This window comes from Carassius gibelio, chromosome B19, assembly GCF_023724105.1.
Source record: "Carassius gibelio isolate Cgi1373 ecotype wild population from Czech Republic chromosome B19, carGib1.2-hapl.c, whole genome shotgun sequence".
Lineage (NCBI taxonomy): Eukaryota > Metazoa > Chordata > Actinopteri > Cypriniformes > Cyprinidae > Carassius > Carassius gibelio.
The window spans coordinates 27,044,741-27,059,382 of record NC_068414.1 but is presented as its reverse complement, the minus strand read 5'-3'; the positions used below and the strand labels follow the sequence as shown (position 1 = coordinate 27,059,382).

General features: G+C 43.7%; 1 protein-coding gene across 13 annotated transcripts in view; it reads left to right on the top strand.

Annotated features, from left to right (window-relative positions):
* Positions 1 to 14,642, top strand: part of LOC127979082 (plectin) — a 106,558-nt gene that overhangs the window by 76,701 nt on the left and 15,215 nt on the right. For 7 of the 13 annotated variants that reach the window (XM_052584201.1, XM_052584211.1, XM_052584213.1 and 4 more), the window contains 14 exons: positions 70 to 174; positions 6,557 to 6,652; positions 6,792 to 6,917; positions 7,103 to 7,255; positions 7,538 to 7,692; positions 7,926 to 8,052; positions 8,922 to 9,105; positions 11,144 to 11,301; positions 11,494 to 11,672; positions 12,245 to 12,383; positions 12,514 to 12,870; positions 13,010 to 13,093; positions 13,166 to 13,270; positions 13,431 to 13,529. In XM_052584201.1, the coding sequence (XP_052440161.1) occupies positions 70 to 174; positions 6,557 to 6,652; positions 6,792 to 6,917; positions 7,103 to 7,255; positions 7,538 to 7,692; positions 7,926 to 8,052; positions 8,922 to 9,105; positions 11,144 to 11,301; positions 11,494 to 11,672; positions 12,245 to 12,383; positions 12,514 to 12,870; positions 13,010 to 13,093; positions 13,166 to 13,270; positions 13,431 to 13,529 (2,067 nt within the window). Of the gene's footprint in view, positions 1 to 69; positions 175 to 6,556; positions 6,653 to 6,791; positions 6,918 to 7,102; positions 7,256 to 7,537; positions 7,693 to 7,925; positions 8,053 to 8,921; positions 9,106 to 9,411; positions 9,445 to 11,143; positions 11,302 to 11,493; positions 11,673 to 12,244; positions 12,384 to 12,513; positions 12,871 to 13,009; positions 13,094 to 13,165; positions 13,271 to 13,430; positions 13,530 to 14,642 lie in introns of all 13 variants that reach the window. The other 6 variants (XM_052584200.1, XM_052584207.1, XM_052584212.1 and 3 more) reach the window with 1 other exon arrangement.

Sequence of the window (14,642 nt, the reverse complement as noted above, 5' to 3'; positions counted from 1 at the left end):
CAATAGCTCTGTGCTGCCATTTTAATTGCATTTGAAAACAATAGTTGATGTTTCTGTGCTATCTTGTAGGGTTTGATGCGAGATCTTGAACAGAGGGAGAAGAGAGTGAACAATGTCCAGATGACTGGAGACAAACTGCTAAAAGAAGGCCATCCTGCCAGGAAAACTGTGGAGGTACAAAACTGACAATGAATCATTTATTCTTTGTGTTTGTCCAAAGCAAAATACCAGAGTAAATGAGTCTTATAGATGTATAGTATATACCGTTTTTTTCGGACTATAAGTCGCACCTGAGTATAAGTCTCATCAGTTCAAAAATACGTCATGATGAGGAAAAAAACATATATAAGTGGCACCGGACTATAAGTCGCATTTATTTAGAACCAAGAACCAAGAGAAAACATTAACGACTACAGCCGCGAGAGGGCGCTCTACGCTGCTTAGTGTAGTGTACAGGAAAACGTCTCCGGTTACTATCGTAACCTCGGTTCCCTGAGAGGCGGGAACGAGACATTACGTCAGCTAAGACGTATATGGGAACTTCTCCCTTCTCCACTTTTGCTGAAATCTTATTGGCTCACGCCAGCTGGGGACAGCTGGCCAATTGACGCGAAGCATGCAAATACTGACAGGTTCGCGGGCAGTATAAATTGCATGGGCGCGAAAATTACGTCAGAATCACGACTGAACTCTAGCACAGCTGATCAAACAGCGATCACGGCGGCTAACGTAATGTCTCGTTCCCGCCTCTCAGGGAACCGAGGTTACGATAGTAACCGGAGACGTTCCCTCTCGAGGCGGTAACTCAACATTACGTCAGCTAAGTCGTATATGGGAACTGTATAAAATCCCGCCGTGAGAGAAGTGAAGATAAGCCCTGAACGGAGTCAATCACCTCCACACATAAGCAGTACAGCTCCAGCCAATGGCCGTGTCGCTAAGAGTGCTCGCACCTAATAGGCGGAACTAGACCAATGAGACATCTGCTCCGACCCTAACGAAATTTGCGTATCTTATGCAATTAAACGAGAAGCCTGCACTAAACAGGGCAGACATAGCACATAAGCACTCAAGCATTAGAGTTAAATACAGAGTCGACAGCTTTGCGGTGACAACTGCATAAACCGTAAAACCATAACACAGAGTTAGCAACCATGGTAACTACTGTATAGCTGGTTACAATAATGAATAAACTTAACTCACTGAAAGTACATGTGACGCTACAGAGGGTACATCCAGCTTGTAAAACCTGGTGAATGTGTTCTGGGAAGACCAGCCAGCAGCAAGACATAAATCCTGGATAGACATACCTCTAGACCAGGCCCAGGAGGAAGATATAGCCCTCACAGAATGAGCTTTGATGTTGAGGGGACAATCCTTCCCTTGGCATTTGTAAGCCAACGCGATAGCGTCCACTATCCAGTGAGAAAGTCTCTGTTTTGAAACAGCACGTCCCTTATTACATCCACCAAAGCACACGAACAGCTGGTCCGACTGTCGAAAGGCGGCCGAGCGGTCCATATACATCCGCAGAGCCCTAAGAGGGCAAACAGCGCTCTGAGCAACAGCATCATGCGAGGCTGACGGCTCAGCAGATAAGGCGGGCAGTGAAACAACCTGTGCTCTAAAAGGTGTATTGAGAGACTTCGGAACGTAACCTGGTCTCGGCCGGAGAGTGACATTACAGTCGCCAGGTCCGAAACAGATGCAATCGTCGTTCACCGAAAATGCATGTAGGTCTCCAATGCGCTTCGACGAGGCGAGAGCAAGAAGCAAGGCAGTCTTCAGGGAAAGCTCCTTAACCTCAATAGAAGCTAAAGGCTCGAACGGCGGTAGAGCTAGAGCCCTCAAAACTAGAGCTAAATCCCACGGCGGCACGGAGGGTGGCCGTGAAGGACACAATCTCCTCGCTCCCCTGAGAAAACTGATTACCAGGCCATGCTTACCGATCGATTGCCCGTCAATCGGGGAACGAAAAGCGGCAATAGCGGCCACATACACCTTAAGCGTGGACGGCAAACTCCCGCAGTCCATTCTGTGCTGTAGAAAGCGTAAAACATCCGACACGGAACAGGTCCCCGGGTCGATTTGGATGTTCTCACACCATTTTTTGAAAACTCCCCACTTCAGAGCGTAGAGGCGTCTCGTAGATGGAGCGCGAGCCTCCGTAAGCGTACTCAACACCCGTGAGTGCAGGGCGTCCCGCTCGTTTAAGGTCCCCGCAGCGGCCACACATGAAGGTTCCACAGCTCGGGGCTGGGGTGCCATATCGTGCCGTTCGCTTGAGACAGCAGGTCCTTCCTGAGGGAGATTTGCCATGGGGGAGCTATCACTAACTCTCTCAGATCCGCGAACCAGGGCTGATTCGGCCAGTTCGGGGCCACGAGTATAACTGACGCTCTCTCCTCCCTGATTTTGCATAAAACCACAGGCAGAATCTTCACCGGAGGAAACGCGTAAAGCCTGGCCTCCGGCCAACGCGATGTCAGAGCATCTCCCGGTAGAGGGGAGTGAGATAGCGAGAAAAACGTCTGACAGTGCGTGTTCTCGCTTGTGGCGAATAAATCCACTTCCGCCCTGCCGAATCGATCCCAAATCATTCGAACTGATCCTGGGTGAAGCCTCCACTCTCCTTGAGGAATCCCGTTCCTCGAAAGCATGTCTGCTCCGCGGTTCAGGATACCGGGGATGTGCGCCGCTCTTATGGAGAGAAAGTGTAGGTCCGCCCACAACAAGAGACTCGCTGCTCGATTGAATAGAGCTCTGGACCGCACGCCACCCTGGCGATTTATGTACGAGACCACAGACGTGTTGTCGGTTCGAATCAGTACATGTCGCCGCTCCAGCTTCGACCGAAAAGCTTGCAGGGCGAGGAAAACCACTTCCAATTCTAAACGGTTTATGTGCCACGTCCTCTGTGACTCCGACCACAGGCCTGAGGCAGGTACGCCCAGGCACACTGCTCCCCAGCCGGAAGTTGACGCGTCCGTCGAGACCACGGTGCGCTGAGTCACTAAACCCAAAAGAACTCCTGCGCTGAACATATCTGTGCTGTTCCACGGTCTCAGAGTGCTGACGCAACTGTGAGTGACCGTAATTCGTTTGTGGCTCGACGACCACGCCCTCGGCGGAACTCGAGCTTTTAGCCAAAGCTGTAGTGGTCGCATATGTAACAGACCCAGATGGCACACTGAAGAAGCCGCCGCCATCAGACCCAGAAGCCTCTGAAAATCCCTCAGTGAAACCGACCTGCCCGGTCTGAAACGGCGCAGAGTCGATGAAATTGTCTCCATGCGCTCCCGAGAAAGATGGGCTCGCATCGCCATTGAGTCCAAACATACTCCCAGATATGTTATAGTCCGACTCGGTAAAAGCACGCTCTTCTGCATATTTACACGCAGTCCCAGCGTATCCAAATGGCGGAGCAGCGTTTCCACGTGACTGATTAGCACATCTCTTGAGTGGGCCAAAATCAGCCAGTTGTCCAGATAATTCAAGATGCGCATTCCGCTCGATCTGAGGGGAGAAAGCGCTGCGTCCACACACTTTGAAAACGTGCGGGGAGCCAGGGCCAGGCCAAACGGAAGCACCGAATACTGATAAGCCGTGCCTTCGAAAGCAAACCTGAGGAAGTGTCTGTGGTGCGTCGCTATTTGAATATGAAAGTACGCATCTTTTAGATCCACTGAGGCGAACCAGTCCCCGGGTCGTACCTGCATCAAGATCTGTTTTAGTGTTGTCATCCTGAATGCGCGTTTGTGAAGTGCTCGGTTGATGGGTCTCAGATCCAGAATAGGACGGAGTCCTCCACCCTTCTTTGGCACCACAAAGTAGCGGCTGTAAAAACCGCTTTTCTGCTCGCTTGGAGGGACACGCTCTATCGCTCCTTTCTCGAGCAGACTGAAAACTTCCTGTCTCAGAATTGAAAGGTTGTGGGGCAAAGTCAGTGACGGGACCACGCCGTTAAATCGGGGAGGTCTGCGTTTGAACTGAAGAGAATATCCTTGCTGAAAAATTCCCAGTACCCACGGTGAAATGCCTGGGATAGCCTTCCACGCGTCCAGAAAATGACACAGCGGACGCGTTAGCTCTAAGGCTACTGTAGCCACTGAAGGCTTGTTTTGACCGGGGCCCCGCCCCCGCGAGGTTAGAAGCACCGGCTGGGGGGCGGCCCGTGGCGGGCATAGTGTGCTGTTGGCACTCTCGCGCCCTCGAGAGGCCATTATAATCATTGCTTGTGACTCTGCACTGTCCTGAGACAGGGCGAGTGACACAGTGTTGGGTGCGCGAGGAAGAGAAAGCTCTCTTTGTGAAGAGATACATGTTTTTATTGTGGAACTCACACAAACAGCATTTAAACACACATTTAGCTTGTCGCCCAAAGGAACCCGGGGGACACGAAGCTCTTGAACACGGCGCTTGGGGGTGGGGCCACCAGCGCGCTCTCTCTTCCTCTTGAGCGGCCCGTCAGGAGGATGGCTTTGCAGCCGAGGATGATGCGCTGGCTCTCTCGCGGCGCGGGCTCTTCTTCCCACTCCGATGCCTCTTCCCAGGCCCTGACCACTGCTTGTTTCGGCCGAAACGGGCGTTCGGCTCGGGGCGAGGCGTCACGGCGGGCTGTCCAGCCAGTCCTAGGGCCTGACGAGGCGCTGATGAAGAGCGGGACCTCGCGGATGAGGGCTGAAGTGAGCGACGAGGCATCACGTGGCTCATGGCTTTTGCGCGCTTCTGAGTCTCGGAGAAACGTTCCGTGACTGACTCCACGGCATCTCCAAAGAGGCCGGAGGGAGTGACCGGAGCATTTAGAAGCGTCCTGCGATCCGCGTCCTTCAGGTCAGCTAGGGTTAATCATAGGTGCCTGTTAAGGACGACCATAAAACCCATGGAACGGCCGATGGCTTGAGCGGAGTGCTTGGTAGCCATCAGCGCGAGATCGGTTGCCGCGCGCAGATCCCTTATGACGTCAGTATCAACCGCGCCGTCATCGATGGACTGAAGAAGCTTCGCCTGGAACACCTGGAGTATAGCCATGGCGTGAAGGGCAGAAGCTGCCTCCCCTGCAGCAGCATAGGCTTTGTCCGCCTGGTGAGCTGTAAACCTGCACGGCTTGGAGGGCAGGCTGCGGTCGGAACCCAACGCTGAGGAAAACGGGCACAGGTGCGCGGCAACAGTCTCCTCGACGGGGGGCATGCGCACATACCCGTGGGCCTCCGCCCCGTCTACGTGTGCGAACATGGCTTGCGTGGCAGAGTGGGTGCGCGCCGATTGGGGTGCAGCCCACGACTTCACCACGTGCTCATGTACGTCTGGGAAGAACGGGGTGCTTCTCTTCGATGCGGCCTGGCGGCGGCTCGACTGGAGAAACCACGTGTCCAGCTTGCTCTTTACCGGCTCGTCAGGTGCGTTCCAGGAGAGGTCCAGCTCCGTGACGGCCTTGCCTAGGATCCTGACGAGCTCCTCCTGGAGGTCTGCAGGGCCCTCGTGGTCGGGGCGGTCTGACTGAGTCGCCCAATCCTTCTCAGATGCAGAGAGCGACATGGAGTCGTCTGCCTCGCTAGCTCCGAAGGAGACGAAGTCTGCGACGGCCCGGGGGGGGGCGGAAGCTATCGTCTGGGAAACTAACAGCGCCGATCTCGTCTTGGGGCGGGGGAGAGCCCACCAGCGGCTCGCTGGCGGCAGTGGGTCTCATCCCTGCTGTTGCCCGAGCCACTTCCCTCCTGGCTCTGAGGGCGCGCACTGGCAGCTCGGCACAGTGGGCGCACGTGTCATCCGAGAAAGCTGCCTCTGCGTGGGCGAGGCCCAGGCAGGAGACGCAGAACAGATGAGGGTCCTGCGGGTCGAGGGGACCCGCACAAATCTGGCAAGTAGCTGCCATCGGATGCGGAGAGGAACGGTAGTAATCCTCTGATGCAACTTCCACGATGGTAGATAAAAGACTTCAAGCGTGAAGATAACTTCATAGAGTGAAGAAAGAGATTCTGACGTAATTTTCGCGCCCATGCAATTTATACTGCCCGCGAACCTGTCAGTATTTGCATGCTTCGCGTCAATTGGCCAGCTGTCCCCAGCTGGCGTGAGGCAATAAGATTTCAGCAAAAGTGGAGAAGGGAGAAGTTCCCATATACGTCTTAGCTGACGTAATGTTGAGTTACCGCCTCGAGAGGGAACTGAGCAGCATAGAGCGCCCTCTCGCGGCTGTAGACGGTAATGTTTCTCTTGGTTCATGTCAAATTAATTTTGATAAATAAGTCGCACCTTACTATAAATCGCAGGATCAGCCAAACTATGAAAAAAAGACTTATAGTCCTGAAAATATGGTGTTTATTTGACTAATAAATACAAAAAAGTATTTTACTTAATTGTGCAGAATATTTCATACTTTCATCTATTTTAGCTTGCAAAGTTTGCCTTAAATTTTTTTTAAGTCCTGAAACTTTCTATTTCCAGGCTTCAATTATATTTTCAATCCCAGATTTTGAATGAGGACCTTTTGACTCCACTGTATATTTTAGCAGATAATTCGGTGTTTTAAGGTTTGTAATCTGTTCCTCTGTAGGCTTTCACTGCAGCTCTTCAGACTCAGTGGAGCTGGATCCTTCAGCTGTGCTGCTGCATTGAGACTCATCTGAAAGAAAACACAGCTTACTTCCAGGTACAGACTTTAATAAAACTCTGTGCTTGACTTGTAGAGGTTCTTGTTGACAGTTCAGAACCCATGGTTACAGACAAAACAGATCATCCGACTTAAACTGAGTTATAAGGTTCTCCTAACCAATTTTTCTGTTCTGCAGTTCTTCTCAGATGTTAAAGAGGCTGAAGAGAGGATGAAGAAGATGGAGGGCACGATGAAGAAGAAGTATGTGTGTGACCGCTCTATTACAGTCACACGGCTAGAGGATCTTCTACAGGATGCATTGGTGGGTGTTAATATGTCTGGGATTTTACAAACCAATAAACACCTAAATATATTTAGTGCTGGGCGAATACCTATTTGAACATTCAGATTATGTTATTAGATTAGAGATCCTGTGAAACTTTTTATTCAGTAATTTCATTTTAAATGTATGCAATATATATACAAAGTTATCTCTATGACCTTCAGGAAGAAAAAGAACAGCTTAATGAATTCAAGACACACCTGGAGGGTCTCAACCGGAGAGCCAAGACCATTATCCAGCTGAAGCCGAGGAACACAGCTTACCCTGTCAAAGGCAAATTACCCATTCAGGCTGTCTGTGACTTCAAACAAATGGAGGTAAACACTTGGGCTTGTTTTGTTGCATATGCTGGTAATATAAGAAGTCGAATTAATCCTGGGGGTACAATTGAGGACACATACATTTTAATTTTTGCCTTCCTTTATCACACCAAAAAATGGTGTGAATGGAAATCACATGTATGTTTTCTATGATAAATTGCAATTAAGCATGAATATTTTAGTACAAAGGCTAAGCAGTCAGTCTCACCCAATAACTTGTCTTGCTGTTAGTCACAGAAAAAAAATGTAATCCATACTTTCTTCATTCTTTGGATCCAGATCACAGTACACAAAGGAGATAAGTGTGTCCTGGTGAACAACTCCCAACCGTACAAGTGGAAAGTGCGAAACTCCAGTGGAAACGAGGCCACAGTGCCGTCCATCTGTTTTATCATCCCTCCCACCAACAAAGAGGCCCTGGACGTCAGCTCTGGGTAACACAGTACAGACTGATATGAGAGCACAAGTCTAGTCTCATTTGACCTCCCTTGCTTTAGCTGGCAGCACATTCAAATTCCACACACTCCCTTTTATCTCTGTCTTTGACTTTTGAGTCCAGATGTGTGGTTTTGTTGTGATTCATGTCAAATGTTTGCTTGATAAACCGAATCCTTCTGATTAGCCTTTGGCTTTGCCACCTTATCTTTAATTCTGTTTTGAAACTCAGGTTAGATGCCAGTCTGCAGAGGCTGATGGTCCTTTGGCAAAAGCTGCATGTAGATATGAAGAGCCTGCTGTCCTGGCAGTACCTCATGCGAGATATCCTGCTTATCAACTCCTGGAATTTAATCATGGTAACTTGCACACATACACACACACACACACACACACACACACACACACACACCCCTTTTTGGTATTCAGAAACTTAGTACAAAGTCTTAGTACAAAATACTACAACTAATATGCACCAATTTATGCAATGATGTAAATAATTATAATAAATGGCTGTTACAAAATGCCATTATATACTTAAAAAAATAGACATTGTGATATCATTATGTAAAGTATGTAAAAAATAATTTGCTTCAGCAAGGATACATTACATTACATAAAAATAAAGACATTTGTTAATGTCTACTTAAAAATGATGAACCAAATATTTAACAAGAATAATATTAAGCAGCACTTAACATATAATAGGAACAATATGAAATATTCCTTTAGCACTGGCATATTACAATGATATTTGAAAGTTCATGTGACACTAATGGCTTCTAAGAATCAGAATGATAAAATACATTTTAAAATATATTCAAGTAGAAAATAGTTATTTTGAATTTTCATGATATTTCACAATATTAGATTTTGCTGTATTTTAATCCAATTAATGCAGCCTTGGTGAGCATAAGATAACATTCACAAATCTTACTGAATGATAGTTAACTTTGAGCATGCACAATTCAGTATTCAGTATCAGCCAATATATTTCAATTGCAATGATAAATACAATTCAGCAAGTAATAAAATAATATTGGCTGATAACTCTAAAATAAAATAATTTTGTTAAATAACATTGTAAATATTATTATTTCATTACATGCATTGCAGTGAAATGATCTAAATAAATGATCTGAAATGATCTAATTGATCTAAAAAGCACATATAAATGTACTCATGAATATTAATTAGCTGACACAATCTGTTCTCTATTTTTATGTAGTTTAAGACTTTGAGAGTTGAGGAATATCGACTGACCCTGAAGAACCTGGAGGAGCACTATCAGACCTTCCTGCGTGACAGTCAGGATTCTGAGCTCTTCGGTGCTGACGATCGCTTGCAAGCAGAAAACAGTTACAGCAAAGCCACTCAACACTATGATAACTTGCTTCGCTCTGTTGAACAAGGTAGGTGTCAGGTTAGGGTGGCGGGTTTGTTCAGATGTATAGAAATCACTTTTCAATTCAATTTCACTGTTCATCAAGTGAATGATATTGCACACAGACAAAGCCGTCTTGGCCCCAGGAACAACCCTGTTTTAACGTGTAGCCCTGGACACAGCTGCAGTTTTTTCTGCATGCTTGATGCAAAACAAAGACATGAAATTTCAAGAGCTTTGCCTCTTCTCCTGGATTAATAGTTTTTATGACAGCACAGTTTAAAAATTCTGGATAGAGCCACCTCCCATTATGACTGCAAGACTTATTTTTCAGAACCTGTTATCATCCAAAAGGGAAGTGTACCAGGTAATGATCACAGTGTGGATTTAATTATTAATAAACAGCAAATGATTTGTGCATTTTGCCTCCTTCGCCTTTGACTTCAATGTGTTGCTAATGGAGCAGTGTCTTGCTGTTTCTAAGCATGTCTTTAATTAGTTTTTTCACTTGTGCGATGTCATATTACAGAGATTTCTTCACTATTTTACATTTTAAAATGTAGTGTATGTACTTAAAAGTGTGCAAATGAACTGATTTACTTTAAACAATTAGACATTCTCTCTACACAAGCACTTGAATGCAAATGCTTCTAACTATGTCAGCTTGATTTCATGTGAAAATATACATTACTGTTTAAAGGTTTGGGGTTAAGAAATTTATATTTTTATTCAGAAAAGGATGCATTAAATTGGTCAAAATTCACAGAAAATACATTTATAATGGTTTCTATTTCAAATAAACATTTGAACATTTCATTCAACAAAGAATCCTGAAAAAAAATGGATTCACAGTTTTCACGAAGATTACCTATACACCCATAGAAGACTTTATAATTATTATTATTTTTTTTTTTAAAGAATAATTTTTGGCATGCACATCTGTTTTTAAGTAGCATATTTTTTGACACTATAGATAATAAGAAGAAATTATTTACTGAGTACTAAAGCAGCTTTATTATAATGATTTCTAAGGGACTGTGTGACACTGAAGACTGAACACTTGAATAAATATGCATATATATTTAAATATATTAAAATCAGAACCAGTAAAGGTGTTCTTGTTAAAGTATTGTTAACCACTTACTATATGGTTGGTTAAGAATTAGGGTTAGGCTTAGGGTTATTTGCATGTAATTATGCTTAATTAACTGTTATTATAATAGTACAGTAAGTACCATGGACTGTATAAAAACAAGGACGTAGTGTTCATGACATCACCCATAGGTTTCCGAAGAGCGTTTTTGAAGCCAAAAGTTGGCAGAGGCGGCTGTCAACATCTTGGCAGCGATTCACCGAACTTCACTCTGGGATAATCGAAAATGGGCAAAAAGGCGGGAGCTGGTTGTTGAAACCACGCCCACCTAGCTCGATGGCAGTGACGGCAGCGTCAACCCACCTGTCACTCAAGTAGCCGCGCCATTAATTATGCAGAAATTTAAGACTTAATCTAATTTAATGAGTTATATAAAAAAATCACCCCCTCACAGTTGTCATGAAGGCAAAAATTAGCTATATAGACCAAATAATTTTTTGAAGCAGGCTGTAAACAGGTTTATTTTATTTTATTTTAGCCGTAAATTTGGCCATTTTAACATTGGTAGTCTATGGGATTGACTCCCTTTTGCAGCAAGCCTCTAGTGGCCAGTTGACGAATTACAGTTTAAGTCACTTTCGTATGGGCTTCATGAGAGAGAGAGCGGGAGGTTGCCTTAAAATAAAGTTTTACCACAATTACTTTGAATTGTAACAATATTTCACAGTATTACTGTTTGTACTGTATTTTTGGTCAAATGAATAAAGCCTTGGTGAGAGTTCTTCCAAAAATTTTAATAAATGTTAACAGTTCTTACTGACCCCAAACATTTGAACAGTAGTATAGATACAACATAAATCTAATATTGTCTCTGAGGAGACATTGCTAGAAATCTGTGTGTGGTTTTGATTTTGAATTGTATGTTGAGATCAGAGTTTGAGCAGTTTTAACATAAAGTGTTTTAATTATTCAGGTGAACAGGATGAGTCAGTGTGTAAGAGTTACATCACCCAGATCAAGGACCTGAGACTGAGACTAGAGGGCTGTGAGAGCCGCACTGTGAACCGCCTCAGACAGCTGGTGGACAAGGAACCTCTCAAAGCCTGTGCACAGAGAGCCACTGAACAAAAGGTCTGCAGAAGCACTGCATCTTTTTGAGCTTGATGCCATTGAATTTACTGTTTCTGGATGAAGAAATACCTTTAAATGCATCTTACATGAAGACCCTGCACATGTCAGCTTCAGTCATTAAAATGTTTATAATCTCCATATATATTATTTCATTCCTTAAATATATTTGTGTATTCTCACTTCGTTCTACAGAAAGTGCAGGCTGAGTTGGAGGGTATAAAGAAAGACCTGGATAAGATGGTGGACAAGAGTGAAGCGGTGCTGGCCACATCCCAGCAGTCCAGTTCTGCCCCTGTCCTGCGCTCAGAAATAGACATTACTCAGAAAAAGATGGAGCATGTCTACAGTCTCTCCTCTGTGTATCTCGACAAGTAAGACTTAAGTCTTACCTTCTTCTTCTTTTTTTAAATTTTATTTATTATATATTTTTTGTAATATATGCAGTACATTTCCAATCAAATTTTGGGGGTATGTACATTTATTAAGCCCTGGTTTCACAGACAGGGTTTAAACTAAAAAGCATTAGGCCATCGTTCAATTAGGACATTGAAGTAATTTTTATGAACGTTCCTTAGAGACAACATTACTGGTGTGAATCTTGAGCACTGACATGTTTTAGGATTAATCAGTGCAAGTTTCTATCAGCTGAAACGGCTCAGGTTTACATTTTAGTCTGTTTTTGAATGATGCTTACCAAGGCATTGCATCTATTTGAGCAACAATACAGTAAAAACAGTAATCTTATGGAATCATTACAATTTAAAATAGCTGTTTTCTATTTGAATATATTTTAAAATGCAATGTATTCCTGTGCTGAAAATCCTGAAGCTGAACTTTCAGCACCCATTACTTCAGTCTTCAGTGTCACAAAATGTTGATTTGTTGGTCACCATTTTGTCCTTTCGATATAAAATAAAGCTGATTCTATTTTTCGTCCATAAAGGCTAAAGACCATTGACATGGTAATCCGCAGCACACAGGGAGCTGAAGACATTCTCAACAAGTGCGAAAACCAACTGCGTGATGTAAACAAAATCCCTGTTAATGAGAAAGACGCCGAGGCCAACCAAACACAGCTCCAGGTGCATTGTCTCTCACACAAAAAACAAATTATGCATGAAATAATTTTTAGTAGTTATCTATGTGAACATCAAGACATCACACATGACATGACAGACATGTTCATGTTTTCATCTTCTTTCTTGACCCTAGAAACTGCGCACAGAAGCAGAGGGCAAGCAGTCCACGTTTGACCGTCTGGAAGAGGAGCTTCAGAGGGCTACGGCGGTGAACGACCGGATGTCTCAGCTGCACAGTGAGCGGGACATAGAGCTGGAGCACTACAGGCAGCTGGTGGGCAACCTGAAGGACCGCTGGCAGGCTGTGTTTGCTCAGATTGAGCTAAGGCAGCGAGAACTTGACCTTCTAAGTCGGCAGATGCAGGCCTACAGACAGAGCTATGACTGGCTCATCCGCTGGATAGCAGATGCCAAACAAAGGCAGGACAAGCTTCATGCTGTGCCTATAAGTGACAGCAAAGCCCTTCAAGAACAGCTGAACCAGGAGAGGGTATCTATATATATCTACAAAGTTTTAATTAATTTATCATTCTCAATGCTTTATATAACAAATGTCCACTAATATTTATCTTATAGATAAAATCATGTAGGTGATCTTTTAATTGACGTCATGTCCATCCACTTTACAGAAACTGCTTGAGGAAATAGAGAAGAACAAGGACAAGGTGGATGAGTGCCAGAAATATGCTAAAGCATACATCGATGCCATAAAGGTGTGTGTGCATGTTGCTGCATGCATGTTTTATGATTTATGAGTAGCATTCTGACTGAAGGTTCTCATGCAGGATTATGAGCTTCAGTTGGTGACTTATAAAGCTTTGGTGGAGCCCATTGCTTCTCCTTTGAAGAAGACCAAAATGGAGTCTGTGTCTGATGACATCATCCAAGAGGTACCTTTTGACCTGACAGCCATCCATTTGTGAATCTCATTCTGATAAATGTATTAAATAAACGTACTGTATGAGAAAATGAAAGTGTTAAACTTTTTTTTTTGTTTCTTGATTGTATTTCATATATGACATGCTAAGTAACTTTTAAACCATCTTTCAGTATGTGACCCTGAGAACACGCTACAGTGAGCTGATGACCCTTTCAAGTCAGTATATTAAATTCATTATTGAGACACAGCGCCGTCTAGGGGATGATGAGGTAAGTGTCAAATATGTACTCTAGCACTAACTGTAACTCACTAACTTAACAGTGTAGTTCAAAATATTCATGTATGGACATAAGAAATTATTTCACTATACTATCCATATGAGACACAGTTACATTTGTAATTAAATTATTTAAGAGTGACACAATACTGAATTTGCTATTGTTGGCCATGTGCTAGAGGTAAATGTTATGAAAACAAAAAATGTAACGGATCGAGGTGCTCACCTAGGTCTTCAGTAATGTTAATGCTAGTGGTGCAGCACATCGCATCTCTTTCACTATGTATGTCTCTCATGATCTGTTTACTACTATGGAGGTTGTTAAATATCTCTTCCATTATAGTGAGCTCTCAGTTAGTATTGGTATCGTTTAGCCTGAAGGAAAATTAAAATGTTCCATCATCCAGAAAAATACAAGTTAATGCATGGTGCAACATGTTCTCTAGTTTAATTTCCTGTTGGATTCCGTCTGTTGCTTTTGGAAATAGAAAGCAGCATTCTTACCCATCATTCCTTTGTGCTCTGATTGTTGATTTTCCCTCAGAGTATGCTTCACCCCTTCTTGTAATTGTTTTCTTGTTTTTTGTTTTTTTTGTTTCCATTTTCCTTTCTAACCTTTATTTTCTTTTTGCTTCTTGAAACTGCTTGCCAGTGCTTTATCATGATGAATGTTTGTCATGTTTGGGCACTAAAAAGGTAATTTGTCCACAAAATGCATGTTCATCCTTATCCAATCTCCCTGTAAATTACATTTGCTTTATTTAGAAATTCACACAAATATTGAATAATATATGCATATTATTGGATTGGTCAAAAATCTACAATGTTTGGCATTCATCAGACCCATTTTGTTCTTTTTCCCCCCTTATGGTGTCATTGTTTCTTTGCTGCATCACTAAGCTATTCTGTTGTATGCATTAGAAAACCTTAAATGCACATTTTCAAATACTTCTTGCTTCAGTGACCCTCTACAGTAAAAAAAAAAAAGAAAGAAAAATGTTAAAAGGCTAAATTTCCATATTTGGCATCTTTGATCCAAGAGTTCACCTTCTGTAAACCTTTTATATAAAAAAAAAATTTAAATCACAACTCTTCTTTGCTCAAA